Source organism: Prunus avium, chromosome 2 (genome assembly GCF_965620075.1).
Source record: "Prunus avium chromosome 2, drPruAviu1.hap1.1, whole genome shotgun sequence".
Classification (NCBI taxonomy): Eukaryota; Viridiplantae; Streptophyta; class Magnoliopsida; order Rosales; family Rosaceae; genus Prunus; species Prunus avium.
The window spans coordinates 42,042,656-42,063,552 of NC_142285.1; the positions used below are offsets into that span (position 1 = coordinate 42,042,656).

The 20,897-nt window shown below is 39.0% G+C and overlaps 2 protein-coding genes and 1 pseudogene across 2 annotated transcripts; 2 read left to right on the forward strand and 1 right to left on the reverse strand.

Annotated features, from left to right (window-relative positions):
- Positions 1–1,779: 1,779 nt before the first annotated feature.
- LOC148297067 (disease resistance protein RPM1-like) lies at positions 1,780–7,135 on the forward strand (annotated as a pseudogene).
- A 3,000-nt stretch (positions 7,136–10,135) lies between these two features.
- On the forward strand, positions 10,136–13,844 carry LOC110772364 (Cell cycle regulated microtubule associated protein). Its single transcript, XM_088249319.1, has 13 exons — positions 10,136–10,360; positions 10,657–10,815; positions 10,935–11,097; positions 11,405–11,510; positions 11,725–11,775; positions 11,922–12,016; positions 12,118–12,154; positions 12,285–12,347; positions 12,435–12,491; positions 12,579–12,622; positions 12,922–13,000; positions 13,168–13,230; positions 13,337–13,844. The coding sequence occupies exons 1-13, from the start codon at positions 10,189–10,191 to the stop codon at positions 13,400–13,402; spliced, it is 1,155 nt and encodes a 384-aa protein (XP_088105445.1). The 5' UTR covers positions 10,136–10,188; the 3' UTR covers positions 13,403–13,844.
- A 197-nt stretch (positions 13,845–14,041) lies between these two features.
- Positions 14,042–20,539, reverse strand: ERL1 (ERECTA-like 1). Its single transcript, XM_021971445.2, has 27 exons — positions 20,186–20,539; positions 19,594–19,732; positions 19,421–19,492; positions 19,247–19,318; positions 19,080–19,151; positions 18,933–19,004; positions 18,694–18,765; positions 18,464–18,535; positions 18,294–18,365; positions 18,129–18,197; positions 17,951–18,022; positions 17,765–17,836; positions 17,616–17,687; positions 17,460–17,531; positions 17,315–17,386; positions 17,150–17,221; positions 16,987–17,058; positions 16,834–16,905; positions 16,685–16,756; positions 16,523–16,594; positions 16,357–16,428; positions 16,201–16,272; positions 16,054–16,127; positions 15,811–15,942; positions 15,385–15,723; positions 14,847–15,217; positions 14,042–14,771 (listed from the first exon to the last, which is right to left on the reverse strand). Exons 1-27 carry the CDS (start codon positions 20,265–20,267, stop codon positions 14,385–14,387), a joined length of 2,961 nt encoding a protein of 986 aa, XP_021827137.2. The 5' UTR covers positions 20,268–20,539; the 3' UTR covers positions 14,042–14,384.
- Positions 20,540–20,897: the final 358 nt, after the last annotated feature.

A 20,897-nucleotide genomic window follows, 5' to 3' on the forward strand; every position in this document is an offset into this window, starting at 1 on the left:
CCAATCAGAAAGTCGTCTGCAAACTCAACCAAAAAGCATACGAAGAAAAAATTACGAACTGTTCATCTATTAAGACTCTCCTTTACAACGGTTTTTTCCAAGCTCCAAGCAAAAGATCAACACAAGCATATTGAGACCACAATTACATATCAAAAGCCTGGTTCAAGTATCAAAAGTTCACATTGATGGAAAAGCTAGAAGCTGTCGAGTTCATGATCTTTTGCGCGAAGTCCTTCTTAAAAAGGGCATGGATTCGAGTTTCTGTTATGTTTTATCAAAAGATGAGTCATCTTCTAACCAAATAACTCGACATCTCTCGATTGACAGCAGTAGCAGTCCCTCTGGTGCCTTAGGAAGCATTGAACAGTCATATTCGTTCTGTATTTACTTTCAACCAAGAAGAATGGCCTGAGTCTTTTCTCAATACATTGAATGGAAACTTTAAACTTTTGAAAGTATTGGATTTCACGGATGCTCCACTAAACCATCTTCCTAAATACGTTGGGGATTTGTGTTGGAAAAATTGGCTCACCTAAGGATACAAAGTCCTCTTTTGTGTGCTATGGATTTCTACCTAAATTCCATGACATGGTTGACTCATTTCTAGAAGAATTTTGGAGTTGCCCATGTGAGTAAATATTGGCTTGCCATCTTTGTCAAAAATAGGTGACTTGTTTGGTGGCACAAAATGGTGGAATGTTTGGTAGCCATCCATGGTTAAGTTTGGTAGCCAACATTTGAATAGTGTGAGGTTGCATTCACACTCTTGCATATTTGGCTATATAAAGGGGTTTAGCATGCAAGAAGCAAATCATGGCTTAAGAGTTCTCTAGTGTATCAAAGTGTAGAGCAAGGGGTGAGAGAGAAAAGAGAGCTTGGGGAGAGAATAGAGTTCTAAGGGGGTTTCTTTGTAAACCAAAGTTGTAACTTATTCTTTCATTAGTGAATTTCTCAAGGGGATCACCAAGAGGATGTAGGCAATTGCTGAACCTCTATAAATTCTTGTGTCATTTTGTGCTCGGTTGGTTTCTCAAGTGTAGTGTGTGTGATTCATCCATAATTGTGTTTGTCACAAAGTCCATCAACAACAAGATCATTAGGGGAGGGTGAGTTGAGTTTTGTGCTCAATTCACAACAAGTGGTATCAGAGCTGTGTTGGAGCAGCAAGTTGCTAGAGTGTTGAAGATGGCAGGTGACAAGGAAGCTGAAGGTGAAAGTAGCTCTATGCTGCAGAGGCTGCCACAATCTGTCAACATGAAGGTGGAGTTAAAGCCCTTCACAGGGAAGGAGAACTTCACGCTTTGGCAAAGGAGGATGAAGTCAGCCCTTACACAACAACATCTCCATGTTGTGTTGGTGGGCAAGGAAAAGAAGCCAACAGGTATGACAGATGATGAGTGGGGTGTACTTGACGAGTTAGCCAGATGAGCCATCGAAAACTACCTCTCCGATGAGGTCCTCATCAACGTGTTGAAGGATACAGCGAAGCAAACATGGGAGAAGCTCGAAGAGATGTTTGCAGGGAAGTCGCTGTCCAACAAACTCTTCCTAAAGGAAGAACTCCTAAATCTTAAGATGGAGGAGGGAGGTAATCTAATGGAACATTTAAGTAGTTTCAATAGATGTGTTGCTGACTTGCAGAGAATGGAAGTTAATTATAGTACGGAGGATAAAGCTCTTATGTTGTTGACATCCTTACCTCCATCCTATAAACACTTTCGAACTACTCTTATGTTCGGGAAGGTCACTCTGGATTTTGAGCCGGTGGTGCAAGACATCATGACGCACCATAGGATGGCCCAACGTTCAAGAGAAAACCCTCAAGGTGAAGGTCTAGTTGCTAAGACCGAAGAGAGGGGCCGTTCAAAGAGGCGTGAAGGCAAGAAAGGCAGCAGAGGAAGGTCAAAATCCAAGGCAAAAGAAGGTTGTTTCGAGTGTGGGTCAAAGGAGCACTGGAAAAAGAATTGCCCCATATGGAAGGAGAAGAAGAACAAAGGGAAGAATGCAGCAAACACAGCTGAGGAAGTCACAGAAAGTGATGGTGAGCTTTTATGTGTTAATGGCAATGTTAAAACTAATGCATTTGCTAATTCTTCAAGGTGTTCCTCTTCCGATTGGATTTTGGATTCCGGGTGCTCATACCATATGTGCTCAAACAAGGAGTGGTTTGACACATATGAAAAAGAAGAAGGTGGTGAAGTTATGATGGGGGATGGCTCAATTTGTAAAGTCAAAGGCACCGGTACAATCAAGGTGAAGATGCATGATGGGGCTGTTAGGACGCTTGGAATGGTAAGACACATTCCAAAGTTGCGTAAGAATCTTATTTCCCTTGGAACTCTTGATAAGAATGGTTATTCAATTAAAGCTAATGGAGGGAAACTCATAATCTCAAAAGGTTCACTTGTGGTTATGAAGGGAGAAGTTCAACCTAATTGTCTATATAGATTGTGTGGTACAACAATTACAGGTGGAGCAGCTGTATCCACAAGCAAGGACTCGGAGGATGAAACTCAGCTTTGGCATTTGAGGCTAGGGCACATGAGTGAGAGGGGCATGCAGGAACTACACAACAGAAAGTTGTTAAAAGGTGTTCAAAGCTGCAAGCTGGAGTTCTGCAAATTCTGTACCATGGGAAAACAATCAAAAGTAGCTTTCAAGCAGCGAGATAAAGAGGAAGAAAGCACAGGTGTGCTAGATTATATTCACACGGATGTATGGGGGCCATCACCGATTAAATCAATGGGTGGAGCTCGCTATTTCGTGACTTTCTTGGATGATTTTTCCAGGAAGGTTTGGGTCTACTTCATGAAGGAGAAATCTGAGGTCTTCACCAAATTCAAAGAGTGGAAGGCAGAAGTTGAGAACCTAACCGGAAGAAAGATCAAGATCCTAAGGAGTGACAATGGTGGTGAATATAAAGACAACAAGTTCCTTGAGTTTTGCAGAAACGAAGGCATTAAGAGGCACTTTACCTTGAAGAAGACGCCCCAACAAAATGGAGCTGCAGAGAGGATGAATAGAACTCTCATGGAGCGTGAGAGATGTATGAGGATTCATGCAGGATTGCCCGAATCATTTTGGGCAGAGTCAGTTAACCACGCTTCCTATTTGGTTAACCGATCGCCGTCAAGAAATCTTGAGTTCAAATGTGCAGAGGAGGTATGGTCTAATAAGTCAATTGATTATACTAATCTTAAGGTATTTGGATGCAGTGCATATGCACTTATTCCTAGTGATGAAAGATCCAAGTTGAAGCCAAAGTCTCTTGAATGCATTTTCATCGGCTTTGAAAGTGGTGTGAAGGGCTACAAGCTATGGGATCCAGTGAACCAAAAGAAGATACTCAGCAGAGATGTTGTGTTTGATGAGAAGACCATGCCTATGAACAAAGTCAAGAATTCATATGCAAAGGAGGATGTTGTTGAGAAAGAAACAACCATTAAAGTTCCGCTCAAGAAGGTGTCCAGGAAAACTTCACAAGAACAGCCAACTGAAGACGTTCAGGAGGAGGTGGAGTCTGACATTGAGGAGGAAGATGCTGGGCAACAACAACAACAAACTCAAGAAGAAGAGGCTCAAGAACTGGTGGAGCCATCATCTATAGCTCGGTCCAGGCCCAGGAGAACCATCAAACCACCTCAAAGGTTTGGATGGGACAATGACGCAGTTCACTATGCCTTAAATGCTAGTGAAGAAGAACCAACCACGTTCCAAGAGGCTATTGAGAGCAATGAACGAGAAAGTTGGATGGAAGCTATGATGCAAGAGATGGAATCTCTACACCAAAACTCAGTTTGGGAGTTAGTTCCTAAACCCGAAGGTCGCAAGGTTATTGGCTGCAAATGGGTGTTTAGGAAGAAAGAAGAAATGCATGAGAAGGGAGCCACCATATTCAAAGCTCGGTTGGTGGCCAAAGGATACTTGCAAAAGGAGGGAGTTGATTATGATGAAATCTTCTCTCCGGTGGTGAAACATACTTCTATAAGGCTACTACTCTCCATAGTAGCTCAAAAGGACATGGAGGTGGAACAAATGGATGTGAAGACTGCTTTCCTCCATGGGGACTTGGAGGAGGACATCTACATGAGCCAACCTCAAGGGTTCATTGAAGCAAGCAAGGAAAATCTGGTTTGCAGGTTGAAAAAGTCTTTATACGGGCTGAAGCAATCTCCAAGACAGTGGAACAAGTGCTTCGATTCTTTCATGATGAAGATTGGGTATAGAAGATGTGAATCAGATTGCTGTGTATACACTCATGCATTCAAGGATGGTAATATCATATTTTTGCTTTTTTATGTTGATGACATGCTAATTGCATGTAAAGATATGTCAAAAATCCAGGAATTGAAGACATTGCTTGGAAGGGAGTTTGACATGAAGGATCTTGGCCCTGCACAAAAGATCCTAGGAATGGAGATAAGGAGAAACAGAAATTCAGGCAAGCTATGGTTGTCACAAAGTAAGTACATTTCCAAAGTACTTGAAAAATTCAATATGATGGATTGCAAGCCTGTGTCTACTCCTTTGGCGGAGCATTTTAAGTTAAGTGCGCAGGAATGTCCTTCTACGGATGAAGAGAAGGAAGAAATGAGCAAAGTTCCATATGCAAGCTTGATAGGGTGTCTCATGTATGCAATGGTGTGCACACGCCCCGACTTAGCCCAAGCCGTAAGTGTAGTGTCAAGATACATGGCGAATCCAGGGAAACAACATTGGACAGCAGCAAAGTGGATTCTAAGGTATTTGAAGGGCACCAAGAGGATTGGTATATTGTTTGAAAGACAACAAGGAAAGGCATGTGTGTCGGGGTATGTGGACTCTGATTATGCAGGAGATCTAGACAAGAGGAGATCCACCACAGGATATGTATTCATTTGTGGTGGAGGACCGATTAGTTGGAGAGCGGTGCTACAATCGGTTAGTGCTTTGTCTACTACAGAGGCGGAGTATATGGCGCTCACGGAAGCTTTTAAAGAAGCAGTATGGCTGAAGAGATTGGCAAAGGAATTCGGGATAGCTCAAGACTTGGTGGTGATACAAAGTGACAGTCAAAGTGCTATATACTTAGTGAAGAATCAAGCGTTCCATGGGAGGTCCAAACACATTGATGTACGATACCACCGGATAAGAGATTGGGTGAACGATGGAGACGTCATGATAAAGAAGGTTCATACAACTGAAAATGCTTCAGATTGTCTAACAAAGCCAGTCACAGCAGCAAAGTTCAAACATTGTTTGAGCTTGCTCAATCTTGTTTCATGCTAAAGATTGAGGTGGAGTTCTTGGGAGTTATCAGGACGATTCTCAAGACATAACAGATGTCCTGAAAGGCAATGATTTCCACATGGAGTTTTAGGTTCGCCAAGGTGGAGATTGTTGGAAAAATTGGCTCACCTAAGGATACAAAGTCCTCTTTTGTGTGCTATGGATTTCTACCTAAATTCCATGACATGGTTGACTCATTTCTAGAAGAATTTTGGAGTTGCCCATGTGAGTAAATATTGGCTTGCCATCTTTGTCAAAAATAGGTGACTTGTTTGGTGGCACAAAATGGTGGAATGTTTGGCAGCCATCCATGGTTAAGTTTGGTAGCCAACATTTGAATAGTGTGAGGTTGCATTCACACTCTTGCATATTTGGCTATATAAAGGGGTTTAGCATGCAAGAAGCAAATCATGGCTTAAGAGTTCTCTAGTGTATCAAAGTGTAGAGCAAGGGGTGAGAGAGAAAAGAGAGCTTGGGGAGAGAATAGAGTTCTAAGGGGGTTTCTTTGTAAACCAAAGTTGTAACTTATTCTTTCATTAGTGAATCTCTCAAGGGGATCACCAAGAGGATGTAGGCAATTGCTGAACCTCTATAAATTCTTGTGTCATTTTGTGCTCGGTTGGTTTCTCAAGTGTAGTGTGTGTGATTCATCCATAATTGTGTTTGTCACAAAGTCCATCAACAACAAGATCATTAGGGGAGGGTGAGTTGAGTTTTGTGCTCAATTCACAACAATTTGTATCTCTTGAAGTACTTGAGCCTAAGGAATACAAAGGTGAAGTTTCTTCCGGAGTCCATAGGTAATCTGCAAAACCTAGAAACCTTGGATCTAAAACAGTCTCTGGTGTATGAAATACCAGCCAAGATCAATAAGCTTGGTGTATGAAATACCAGCCAAGATCAATAAGCTTGTTAAGTTGAGACATCTTTTGGCCTACTATTGTGACTACAACATAGAGTTTAGCATGACATTCGAGCGGGGAGTGAAGATACATGACGGTATTGGATGTTTACGTGCATTGCAAAAGCTATACCATGTGGAGGCAAATCATGGAGGGATCAACCTAATCAAAGCATTGGGAAAGTTAAGGCAGCTGAGGAAGTTGGGCCTAAAAAACTTGAAACGTGAAGATGGAAGGGCTCTATGTGCTTCTGTTGAAAACATGAACCACCTTGAATCTCTAGAAGTAAGTACAATAAGTGAAGATGAGGTCCTTGATCTACAATCCATTTCAACTCCACCACAATTTATCCGGATTCTCTACTTGAAGGGGAGTCTAGAGAAGTTGCCAAACTGGATTTCGCAGCTTCCGCACCTCGTCAAGCTACAGATTTTCTGGTCAAGGTTGAGAGATTCCCCACTAAAAGCCCTTCAAAATCTACCTAATTTGTTGGATCTTGGGATCTCATACAAGGCATATGACGATGCTCAGCTGCATTTTGAAGGAGGCTTTCAGAAACTCAAGGTCCTACAACTCAGGGACTTGGAGGGACTAAACTCTTTGATCATAGACAATGGGGCTATGCCTCTTCTCAAAGAGCTACAAATAGGGCCTTCCCCACAACTGAAGGAGGTGCCCTCCAGCATTAAACCGTCTGAGAAATCTAACAACTCTTAGATTTATCAACATGCCAAAAGAATTAAAAAGGGATGTGGATCCAAATAATGGCCAACATTTTTGGATTGTTGAGCACATAAGGGATGTTATCTTCAGTTACAAGGCTGGGACAAAATGTGGCGTCTATGAGACTTTCTTCATAATTCCAAATTGTTGACAACAGGCTCTGTTCTGTTCTTCTTCATTATTGTTAATTGTTGTTAATTATTACTGTTAATAATAATTGTTCTTCTTTATGATTAAGTATATGAGAATGAATCAAAATGTTGATAGCAGCTCCATGAAGAGCCAAACTCTCCCCCTCCCCCCTCAAGTGCACCCAAGTTCGATTCACGTACAATGGCAGACCTAGGAATTTTTGAAAGGGGGGGCAATATTCAGGGGAGGATCAACTAAAATTCATACCAAATAATAATTAATCTAGCAAAAATCAATATCAATTAATCTAATCGAAATACATATCAAATTAACAATTAAACAAAGAAATCATAATTAATCATACAATCGTCTGTGACGTAGCCTATTCCTCTTCGAGTTTGCTACTTATCATACGGATAGAGAGGAAATGAAAACAGAAAAAAAAAAAATATATATATATATTAACACATATTATGAAAAAGAAAAAGAACAAACGAAAATCAAATATGTTTTTTTCATTATTAGGACCAGACCTTGACTGAATAAAAAAATTATAATAAGACATAATAAGAAAAAAATATATTTAAAAAAAAAGAAATCAAATTGGAACAAGACCTTGACTCAACGCAAGGCTTCTTCAAGTATCATTCAATCCAATGACTCCAAACTAACCCTCGTTAATGGGCTTGGGTCGGGTCGGGACGGGCTTTAAAAATGAGAGAGAAAATAACAGGCCACATTGGGTTGGGTTTTTTTTTTAAAATTCAATGTCCAAGCCCAGCTCATAGGTTAGGCTTGAAAAAGCCCATCGGGCCGGGCCGGGCCAAAATGAGCCTACTTTATTTTGTATTTTTTTAATATTGAATATTTTGTCAATTCTTTATTCTTTTTCTATGTTTCGGTGCATTTCTACCTTCTTCTTTTTTTCTTTTTTTTTTCTTTTTTCATAGTTCTCTATTTACATTTATCTATATGTTTATGTCTTCATTTTTTTCGTTGTTCATTTCATAAATTCACAATACATAAATTAAAATTTAGAAAACTACAACAAAAACTCATATGAACTCTTGTGACATTTTCTTCACCGTAAAGCTCTAAAAGATGACATTAAAGAAGTGCCTTCTAAGTTGACATAGTTTGATGTAGCTCCAACATTATTGATATGGCTTAAATTTAGTTGTGGCAAGGTGTTTGATGAAGCATATATAAATATCAAATGGTGTAGCATATAATCATTAAGTTGTCTATGGCTTTAAGTTGTCTATGGCATGGTGGATAAGTTGTTGATTGGGATGAAAGTGGTAGGGGTTCGAAACCCCTTGTGTGTGTCTTCATCATTTCCCTTCACTTTTAAACTAAATTTATATTTATATAAAATATATGGGCCTGCGGGTCAGGCCTTAGTGGGCTCAAATTGGCCAGGCCTATGAGTCGGGCTAGGCTTTAGACACCTAAGCCCAAGCCCAGCCCACTAAATATTGGGTCGGGTTGGCCCATGGCCCACAACCGTCCAGGCTGGGCTTTTTCTCGATGGTCCGAACTGACCCTTATCGGCTCATGAGCCCGTGGGCCAAATGATGGCCCTTAGTGCCAATTTGGCATTGCTTATTTGGGGTGATAAGTGATTTTAAAAAAAAATTGGGAAGCCTAGCCCGTTTGGTAAACTATGAAAAAATCACTTATTATTAAAAATTGTTGTGAGAGAAAGCTATTAGGGAAAACAGCTAATGAGGTACTTTCATTTTTTGATTATGCATGAATCAGTTTCGAAGAGGGCACTGGGTTTGATGATTATGCAAGAATTATTTTCTAATTATGTGGGAATCAATACAAAAAAACACTTTGAACAAAAAGTTTACCAAACGCCAAACTGCTTTATCTTACAGCTGATTTCTCTCACAGCAAATCTGACAGCGATTATTTTCACAGCACAGCAATACCAAACTGGCCCTTACTCCAAACCAAGTCGATGAAATTCAAATTGGGAATATCGTGATACGTGCAAGGATTCTTCAAACTGGAAGGGATGGCAACTTGGCAATCTGTTTCATTAATGACTTCAAATTGCACATTTCCCTTTCCCTTTTTTTTTTGCCTGATCCAAAATGACGTCGTTTTGGCTAAGACTTAAAAAATAAAATAAAATAAAAAGGCATGATGTGCACAGCGCAGCAACACAAAGAAGAACATGGTTGTGTCATTTACTCATACAGTTGGTGGGCAGCATAGCAGAGGGGTAAATCCGGTGCCTCTAAGGCTTTTTCTAGAAAGGGGAGGTGCAGCTGCACCTTCTTGTGCTTGAATGGGCCTGTCAATGTTCCCGTAGGAGATAATTTTGAAATAACCTAATATAATACTCATCTCTGCCGGTGGGTTTCAACTGCAGTGGTTTGGCAGCAATTTTCCCCCCTCCCCCCCACATTGGCACCTAGGTTCGACGCTTGATATTGGCAGAAATTTGTAAAGAACCAATTTAACTAATATCCCCTCTCCCAACGATTGGCAAAAAAAAAAAAAAATTACTCATCTCTCTCCCCCTCCCTAACGAATGACAAAAAAAAAGATTTTTTTTTTGGTACAGAAAAATTCAAGATATTTATCTGTTGAAATAAAAGGATAGTTACTATATAAAAAATTTAGGAAATACATTTTAAAAAAGATTATTGAAATTGGCTTACCAAGGTTGAGGTGGGGGCGCATGATAACCAAGTAGTGGGCCTGGGCCCACAAGTTCAAATTTTTGGACCGTAGCATGTCCCAAACTTCGGCGCTAAAAAAAGGTTCGTCCTCAACCTCCTTCTGTCATCGTCTCTTTCCTTTCTTGCTGCTGAGTTTGTTTTCTTAAACCAGCCCGAAATTTTCGCACCAAAACTAAAAAGTCAAGAAATTCAATTTCTTCCTTCACAAATCATAGCAGTCAATTAGGGTTTCAAATTTCATAATCAAACATTACATATATAACCCCACCTCTCTCTCTCTCTCTCTAAATTCTGATTTCCCGGGAAATTTTTCAACCCGAACATCACAAGTCCGCTGTCTAAGTTTCCGAGAAAAGGAGAATCATCAAAAGGAGAATAAAAATTATATCTTTGTAATATCAAAGTAATTAAACGCATGGAATTCATTGGTTCGTTTGCCTGAAACGAGGTTTAGAGAGAGAAAAATGGACGAAGAAATGAAGGATTTTATGAGGAAAGCTTACGAGGGCGATGAAATTGATTTGGACTACGAGTTCGATGCGCCTAAGTTCTACGATTTCACTCAGCCCGATTCCGATTTGGAGGCCACGGAAGCCGAAGACTGGTTCCAATTCGCCGGAAGTTATCCGCCTTCGCGTAAGCGATTTAGAGAAACATTTGTTTGTTATTTTGCTTCATCATATTCCCAAACAATGAATTTGGATCATCTTCAATCACGACCGTTTCAATTGACGATCGTTTCTGCAATTTGATTTCAATATCTACGTGTTTAGTTAATTTTGCATCTTAATTAGTATTAATTTTGTATTGTTTTCTTTGTAACAATTTGGATGCAGGTAGATTAATTTCTTACTTGTATTGATTGAGTGCTTTACAAAAGTCTACCACTAACTCTCTGTTTTTCTTTCTTAATTTTTTGTTATTTTTTTTAGCTTTCATTATAAAATTGTTGATGAATTGGCAAAAAGCCATTCCTGTGGAACCTGTAAAAACCTCTGCTGAATCCAAAGATGTTGAAGGCATTAGAGACAGTGATTCAAATAATTGCATGGAAGCTGAGGTCTCTACAGCAGTAGATGAGAATAACAGAGGTACATTTTAATTTTAATTTTAATTTTACTAAATATCAATTTTATTCTTCCTTATGATTAACAAGGCATGATATTGTTTCTTACTGTTCTTTTGTATGTTCATGTTTCCACATTATTAGAATTTTCTAATCACATGGCTCAAGATACTCAAAACCCTAAAACAAACTCACCAGCCAAGTCACCGCCTCTATCAAGGATTTCAACTTTGATGAAACCCACAGCAAGTCAGTTGGCCAAGCAAAATCATCGTCGAGAACCTCACTTGAACCGGTTATCGAGGAGGTGCTAATTTTTTTTCCCTCTATTGTCATCTCCATTGGCAAAATTGCCTTGCCTTTTCTTTATTTATAAATCACATTTTGCAGTATTCAAAGGTGTCACTGTATCATCATGTCCTACTAAAGATTGGTAAGACAAGATTGCCATTTAGCAGGTTGTGCATAAAGTTGGTGAAGCATTTTTCGTTTCGTGTACTGGGGACACGTACTTTTTCAAATTTGATGATGTTTCTTTTGTGGATGATCTCTTATTCTTATTGATTGGTGTTTTATTTCTCTATTTCTTCCATTTTCGACTCTTGATTACACAGGTTTGGGGAGAAGCTTAGGAAAGCTGATGTTAATTCACAGAAATCTCCTTCCAGTGATACCCATTGTACTAAAAGACAGAAGTTGGAGGCTGGCTATTTACGCAAGGTGCACTAACTCATTTTTATTTGGTAGTTTGGCATCTTTGGTTTGATCTTTGTTGATGCCTGGAGAACGTACATGTAGTCTTTTTCCTCAAATTGGTTCTTTATCTTCTGTATACCAGAGGCGTATATGCATGCAATTATGATACATATGAAGTTCAATAGTGATCAATCTTCTAAATGAATTTCTGAAGGGCCCTTATAATTTTGTGAAGCAGGTTGCTGAACTTAAGCATCAACCTTTTTGGTTGCACAAGGTGCCAATAAGGGTAATGTACATACATACTGCATTGAGGTGTTTGCTGTTCGTAATTAAAAAAACAAAAAAGCAGAAGATTTTGTGCTTGAAATCATACGAAGAGATTTTGTTTTCATACCAAATAAGAAAAAAATAGTTTTTCGTGGTGCAATGCAGGTTGGAGGTGATGTTATCACAGTAAATGCTAGACCTAAAGTAACCATTCCTAGAGAACCGAATTTGGAAACGGCACATAGAGCACAAAGACGTAGGTACATTCACTTCTTGCTTGATTTTCGTAAAATATTTGGGTTTGATACATGAAGGTCTCCCTAATGAGCTGTTGGGCCATCTTATACACTATGATTTTCAGGTATAAGGTTAATGCCAAACCAGGAGAACAAGCAAAAGCAAGTTCCTATTCCTTTGAACTCCTCTTGAATAGAAAAAATAAAAGTTTGCGCTTCAAGTGAATAGTATTTGAACGAAAAATCAATACTCTTTTGTGATCTTTCATTTCTTTGATATTGGCCTCTGCAGATTCTCGAGGCTCCTCCATTGCCTACCCCTAAAAAGAGCACGGTACCAGCAACAGAGTTTCAGGTTATCATAAAACATTTTACTAAGTGACTTGAGGTATCAAATTCCTTTCATAATATTCTTAACAGTTCTTTGTTTGATTGCTATCAGGTGTTTAACCTCAGGACATCGGCAAGAGCTTATGCAATGCAACAGACATATAATAACGTAAGCCTCCAAAACTTGTTACATTATTTGGATGTGAACTTTCTTTCTCCACTCTCTCATCATGACATAATAATCTTTTAATTGCAGGTGACAAATGCACCTAATTCTAATGAAAATACAGAGATTAAAGGGTAACTATCTTTGCTTTCAGAGCTTGTCAATTTTGAAGCTAAAACCTATAAACGATTGTATCCTCTCTGTATATAGTTTTACCTTGCACTCATAAATTTTTCCCATGTTCAACACTTGATCCAAGAGTTTTATTAAGTTCAGTTTCGAACACACGGTTAGGCATCAGTTTTACCACCTTGATGAATTGTAAATTCCATTGTTTATAATCTTCAAGCAGCTATTATTAGAAACTTTACAGAGTAATCTTAATTGAGATGTATTGTTGCTATCTTAATGTTGTTCTTACTCTTTTGCACAGGCCAACCTTTGGCTATGCCTTAACACAAGAGAAAAGTGGAACGGCTTACAAATGCACAGCTTGCTCTATTAAAAAGAAGGTAATCTAAATCTGTGTATACATTTACATTACAGGCTTTGAATTAAGCTTCTCCTTGCCAAGGTTAATGTACTGACAAAGTCTTTACGCATATCAGCAAAATTCAAAAACAAAAGACAAACCTTGTTTTGAACTAAGTTTTAAAACCATGCTTTAACTGTTCCTTAGGAATTCAAGTTTGCAATTGACAAGAGGTTTCTGAAGGAGCCACCAACAGATTTATTTAGTAAGGTACTATCTGATCTAAATGTCTTTGGATATAATTGTATAAATGTGAAAATTGAGAAGTCTATGTTTAACTCTCTCTCTTCACGGTCTATCTTGACATGATTGCCAGCTCTCCCTTGCATCTGAAGCCCAGAACAATGCAAAACCTCAGTCCAAAAGTGCCTTTGCCTGCTAAGGTTTTAACCTCTTCGAAATCTCCGTCTGTAAAACCAAAAAGAAAACAGACCAAGCTCCTTTCATCGACAACTCTGAGGTACAACATCAGCCTTTCACAATGTTCCTAATCGAGAATAGTTTCTGGCTCATTGAATTTTCTGAAGAAGCAAAAGACTAGCCAAGTTTTAGATATATCAAAATCATATATCTGACTTAATTGAATGCTTCTTTCTACACACCGCTCATAGACCATCAAATTGTTGATGATGGCAAATGCGGTCAAAGAAGCATCATTTTGGCATGATTTGAGGTTGGGTATTCTATTTTCTGCTGTTATGTTGTGAACGTTACGAGCATGTACCTACAGGTTCACTTTGTTAAGAAAATATGAAAGAAAAAAGGGAAAAATAGAATTGAATGTCTTAAATTCCCAGTTCATGAAAAGAAATATTTTTTGTTCATTTTCGAGAGAAAAAGGGGCCCGCTTATCTTTTGGTTCTGGTGCTGAAACCAAGAAATAGACTTTACCTGTGACATTGAAAAACCCGTCCTTTGTGTAAAAATTAATTTGGACGTTCTTTTCAGCTCAAGACTGAATGATCTGACCGACAATAAATTCTCGTGAAACCCATTTTCAGAAATCAAATGGCTTCAGACATTCAACCAAATCTTTGTGGATACTTTCATGACAGTGAAATAATTAACCAACCAGTAGGTACACCGGAACACAATCTGACATCAGGGTTTTCTTTTCTTTTCCCTTGTCTGATCATGAGCATATCAACAAAGTAAGTCATCATAAAATTACAATTTTTCAGTCTTCTTATACGACATCGTTACAAAAGATCTATGCGACAGTTGCAACTTCCAAAAGCTGTCTCGTTAGGACATATATATTGAATTCATCTGCTAGAGCAAGGCACTCAAACCCATCTGAACCAAAATTGGGATTATCCTTATCCCACCTTCAAAGCGTTGCAAAACATAAGGGACAAGAAACTTCAAAGTGTGTTCTTAGATATAACTTCACCAAACCGTTCAAACCACTGAGCATCAGATGAATTACTCTCTTCCTGAACAGGATGCTGCTGTTGCTGTTGCGGTTGTTGCTGCTGCTGCAATTTCGGTTGCTGTTGTCCCTTGTCAACCGCAAATTTAGCATAGTCAATGCCCTTTGAAACAGAACAATGTTTTGTGGGAGGTGCAGGAAGGAGGGAGACTAAAACCCGTGCAACCTCATGCATGGTTGGTCTCTCAATAGGGTTTCGCTTGAGGCACAGCAGAGCAAGTTGGAAGGTCTTCCTGACATGAGATAAATCCATGCAAGTAACAGAGACCTCTGGGTCAACAGTCTCCATTACTGTATTTGTATCCGCCTTCGACAATATCTGAGACAAACATACCTCAATGTTAGTTTAGTAACATTGCCACCTAAATAGAACAAACATGAATCACAAACGTACCAATTGATGCAAGTTGGATTCCTTGTCCACAGCCTTTTTCCCAGTTAGTAGCTCAAGAAGCACAACCCCAAAGCTATACACATCAGATTTTTCAGTGAGCCGAGAAGTTCGAGCATATTCGGGATCAATGTAGCCAATTGTTCCAAGAACATAAGTTGATGCGTGGGTCTTTGCAGCTGGGATGCTTTTTGCAATTCCAAAATCAGAGAGATGAGCCACAAAATTCTCATCCAGCAAGATGTTAGAAGATTTAACATCCCTGTGAATAATTCGGTGGTTACAATCATGGTGAAGATAAGCAAGTCCCTGTGCAGCTCCAACAGCTATTTTCAACCTTGTTTCCCAATCAAGTTTAACCTTCTTTGCTGGTCCTGTCACGAACGTTGGCAAAAGAATCAGCAATTGACAATTAATCTCACAGCATATTCTAGACTCAAATTGTGCTTGGAGATATCACATGACGATATAACCTTAAATAAACTTAAAAAATATTCCTTCTGTCAGAAATAAGCAACAAGTACAGTGAAGCAAGGCTAACCATGAAGCAGATCCCACAGAGATCCGTTCTCCATATAGTCGTAGAAGAGGAGATTTCCATGTGGCGACAGTGAATACCCATGCAAGCTAACAAGATTTCTATGCTTGATACTGCCAATGGTTTCAAGTTCAGTCTCAAACTCCCGCATGTTGTCTGGATACCGATTGTAGATTCGCTTAATTGCCATTGGTCGGGAATTCTTCAGTACACACTTGTACACTGTGCTAGAAGCACCATACCCTATAATATACTTCTCATTGAGATTCTCAGTAATTCTCATTATATCATCAAAGGTGTGTATGGCCATATCCATGTGAAGGATTACAAGTGTAGGAGGACCTGGAAAGAAAATCAAATGTTAATTAGGTTGGAGGAATGAAAATACAAACGGAATTGTTACTTTAAAAATACGAAGGGTTTACATGCCTTGCCCACTCTTGCTAGATCCCATGACTAACTGCTTTGCTTGGTTGGATTTGTAAACCGCAACTACCACCATGGATAATACTGTGATGAAGCCCAATGTCATACAAACAACTGCTGTTCTGGAGAATATAGCTGAGAGTAGAAGTCAAAAGGATAATTTGTTAAATTCGGATGAAACCTAGATGATCGTGACATGCCTTAGATTCCATTAGCACAAAATAACGGAAAATAGTTAAAATTTACCCCTAGATTTTGCAGCACCAGGTCTGCATATTGATCCCAACCAGTCGCCACACAACAATGGGTTTCCAATAAAGCTGAAACACAAAACATTTTTACCACAAGCAAATATTTAAAAAAGGAATTAACCACATCTTTTCCCCCACGAACCTGTCTGGTGAAAAACGTGAAAAGTTCCTCATGGGAGGTATAACACCAGATAAATTGTTGTACGAGAAATTCCTGAAATTGTGATGAAACAGCATTCAAGAAGGGTTTAGGAAATACAAGAATGAAAATGGGAAAGATTCAAGAAACAGAACTCACAAGGTGGCAAGACTGAAACAATTGGTTAGCTGATCAGGTATCTTTCCATGCAAGTTGTTGTTATTAAGTATCCTACCATAATATGGCACAAAATAGAATTAATATGACAAAATATGTGAAGCATGAAAATTGGGACATGACGTGATAAAGCGGGAAAAGAGCTTACAATGCCGCAAGGTTCTGCAACTGACCCAATTCTGCTGGGATACTTCCAGAAAGATTGTTATAAGACATATCACTGTAAGACATTCATTAAGGTACGAACATATCAGGAGGGCAAAGATATCAATAAAAGTCCTAATTACAAATAGTCCTAATAGAAACTTACATAATTTGAACACTCCTAAGGTTCCCAAATTCTGCTGGCAAAGAACCATCGAGATGATTATCACTCAAATTTCTGCGAGTAAACAAATCAAAAGTCAGGTGCCACAAACAATGAACCTATATAGCAAGTACTTAGTGAAGTAAACTTACAAGGTGAGAAGGTGCTCAAGATCACCAACAGAAGCTGGAACAGGGCCTGAAAAATTATTCCTAGACAGATCCCTGGATAAATGTGACAATACAGTCACTCAAATCTGCATTAAAAGCTTGAGGCAACAAAACACAGGACACCTAGAAACTTACAGTGTGTCAAGATTGATGATGCGTCCCAACTCAATAGCTATTCTATCACCAAAATAGTTTGATGACAAATTCCTGCAGGTCCAACAAATTTAATACTATCAATTTACAAGCAATATCAATTGAACCCCAAGTGATAAACAAAGTTCAAAACAGCAGAACTCACAGATAAGTTAAACTCTGCAGATTGCGGAATGCCAGAGGGATAGACCCAGTCAAGTGGTTCCCATGTACATTGCTAAAATAAAATCAACAATCAATGAACATGAAACTCAATCAATATGCATAACATCACTGAAGTTCAATTAAAGTCAGAAATCAGATATCATACAATTGATTCAACGCCGTGCAGGAACTGATTTCATGTGGAATAGGACCTTCCAGTTCATTGTTGGCAAGATTCCTGACGCATAACATGCATGTCAGTAAATGTAACACTGGGATTACCAACAGGAATGGTGACAATAATTACTCACAACTCAAACAACTGCTGCAGCTTCCCAAGCTCAGCAGGAATTGTACCGAGCAATTTGTTGTCATTCAATTGTCTGCAGATAAAAGTTGTAAAGCAAATTCAGTCACACAGATTTAACTATTACATCTATAGGTTTGCATCATATAAAGCTACTTACAAATAGCTAAGTTTAGACATATTGCCAAGCTCAGGAGGAATTGGCCCAGTCAACTTGTTGCCATGGAGATATCTGAAATAACAAACGTGTTAAGACAAAATACTGAAGCATTCAAGGTGACATTATCCCTCAAAGCAAGCCGAGCTTACAGTTTCCCTGTGTAGGACAAATTGCCAAGTATTGGTGGAATTGGCCCTACCAGTTCATTCTCACTCAAATCCCTGGAAGACAAATGGGAAATTAAAAAGCAAATTAACTCTCTACTAAGGAAAAAGAATATTGCTGCAAAAATCATACTGGAATAAAATCCTAAAAGTTCAATTAAGCTCACTTACAGAACAGCAAGGGCCTGCATTAGACCAATCACCTCAGGGATTTTTCCCGTCAATCTATTCCCTTGGAGCGACCTAACAAAAGTACCATAACCTTAATACCCAAACAAAAAAGGCTTTATAACCTTGTCATCAGATGAAGTCCACAATAACTACAACTGTCAAAAGCCATAAAACTTACAGCGTAGCTACTTGTAAAAATCCAATGTTATATGGGATTCCACCTGTTATCTGATTATATGATATATCCCTGTAGTTCCAAAACAAAACCATTACGAAAGTTTCAAACAAAAGATTCAGTTATTTTGTGTAGGGAAGGGGGACTAAAAATTTTAAGACAACATACAGGATCTCAAAGCTTGTACAGTTGCCAATGTTGTCGGGGATGGGACCAGTCAAATTATTGCCTCTAACATCACTGTTGGACAAAATAAAATAAAAAATTAATAACAGGAACAAAATGATAGAGAACGAATGACACAAAAACAGTTGACTTTAGGTTGTATGATCACTTACAAGTACCACAAGCCCGTCAATTGACACATATCTGGTGACAGTGATCCAGTCAAAGAGTTTCCACGCAATCCACTGTAAAGTCATTTTCAACCAAAAGAATCAGAAATACTGAGGATTCTGTAGCATATATACTACAGCCTTGCTACAAATAATCATATACTGACCACAACCAATAAATTTGAATCACTGTAAATTGAAATCTTGCTTGTAACAATGTTTACGGCACTTACAGGTACTGCAGCACTTCATTCCAATATATTAGCCTAGGAATCTCACCAGTAAGCTGATTCCGAGCAAGATCACTTCAATTGCCAAACCATCATACCCAAAGAGAAACAAATTATTAGTCCAAATGTTATGTGAAAACACATCTTAGCACAACAATTGTCGGAAGCTGAATTTTACTATATAATATAACAAGCTTTCAATTTTAAATCATACTAGTATAAGGGTAAAGCAGAGAACCCACAGAGTTTTTAGGTTTGGAATTTGGGTTAGAGTTGTAGGGATGGGACCAGTCAACTGATTGTTCTTCAAATTCCTGCATAAATAGAATCAGATTAGTTTGTAGGAACTTTTATGAATCTTACTGGCACTCCATGATTATATCACTTACAAAAGCTCCAGCTTCTTAAGCTTGGAAACGGAGAAAGGTATGTCTCCATACAGGAAATTATCAGATAAATCCCTGCAGTTTCAACACAAACTACTCAGCGAAACCAGAACAGAAACAAACTCCAAGGACGAATATAGAAAAGGTTAAACATCAAGGATAACTCTTACAAATGCATAAGAGAAGCACAGTTGCCAATCTCATCCGGTATTTGACCAGTAAGCTTATTCCCCTTCAAGTCTCTACCATTTATAAATACAGAAAAGTCAATCAAAAACCGTTCAATGCTATCGCACCAAAAAATAAAAGAAGATACAAATGGTATCAAAAGAACTGAAACATACATGGATTGTAAGTTCCCCAAATCTCCAATGGCTGGTGAAATCTCTCCACCCAGGTTCAAATTGGACAGGTTCCTTCAAACAACAAACAAAAGAATATTAAACCCATCAAATATGCAAAACCAAATTCTGCAGCAAACGATTAAAGGGTTCAGAGAGAGAGAGAGAGAACCCACAAGGAGGCCACAGAGAAGGTGACATTGTCACAGAAAACTCCTCGCCAAGAACAGAAATCTTCATCATGGGCATCGTTCCAGTCGAGTAACACGTTGGCCACATTGCTGAATGAAGCCTTAATTGACATCAACGCTTTTCCTGGGCACCCAAATAAAATATTCCAGGGAAATAAATAAGATTATTTAATAATACCCAGCTATAGGACAAAAAATAAAATAATTTCAATTTAAATAGTATAATAATTCAGACGCTTGAGTTGAGGACACCAAGTTCAACCCATAACACAAAAATTGAAACTTGGAAGCACTGATAGGGTGTGGCATGTTGGGTATGGCGTTCGGCTGCTGAGAAAACGTGAGATCAGAATGGCATAACTCAACGGACTAAAAATAGAGTGCAACGGTGACCAGAGTCCATTTTCCGATCAGCATAACGTTCAAAAAACATAGAAACAAGTTTTTCATGTGTTCAGTTCTGGTTATTTCCTCCGTTTTCTCGGCAACCAAACGAAAATCCAAGGAAAAGAGAGACTTTTGAGCATGAAAGCCGAAAGAGAAGCAGCAAGCGAGAGAGAGAGAGAGAGAGAGCTACCTTCGTCGTTGAGTGGGGAAGCAAAGCGAAAGAGAAGCGGAAGCAAAGCTAGTCCAACGTAGAAGACAACCCTTTCCTCCATCCTCCACAAACTAAAGCTCCAATGGCAAAAAACCCAAAACAGAGAGACGTAAAAGAAAGAAAAAGGAAAATGGGGACTGAACAGAAGAGGAAGATGAGCTAAGCTCTGGGTTCTTCAACCTCACACATAATACCCCACTAACAGAAAGAGAGAAGCAGAGAGAGCAGACGTTTGGCGTGAAGTGTAAGGCAGACTGAGGGAGTGTTATGAAGAGAGAGAATTGAATTCTTCACTCTCTCTCTCTATCTTTGTCTGTCTGGCTTACTCTGCGTGTTTTAAGAAAGAGGTGTGTGTATGTATGTAGTGTATAAACGGCGGTGAAGCGACGTTAGTGATGAGACTCAGAGACTGTAAAAAAGCAAACGGCAGCGGCCGTCATTCGTACCAAGCGCTTTCCAAAGCTCATGCATTTTTCGACACCTATTTCTATTATCACTGTATATATTTATTACACATTTGTAAATTGACCAACTTGCCCTCCTCCCTTTCGCTCTTCTTCCCACTCTCTACCTATGGAGCGTGGGGATGAAGGGCAGCGAAGACTGGGTCGTATGGTTTGGTCTGGTTTTGTTGTTTCTGGTTTGGTTTCAGACGAGAGAGGAAGAGTCTTATTGCCACTCTGGTGTCTTT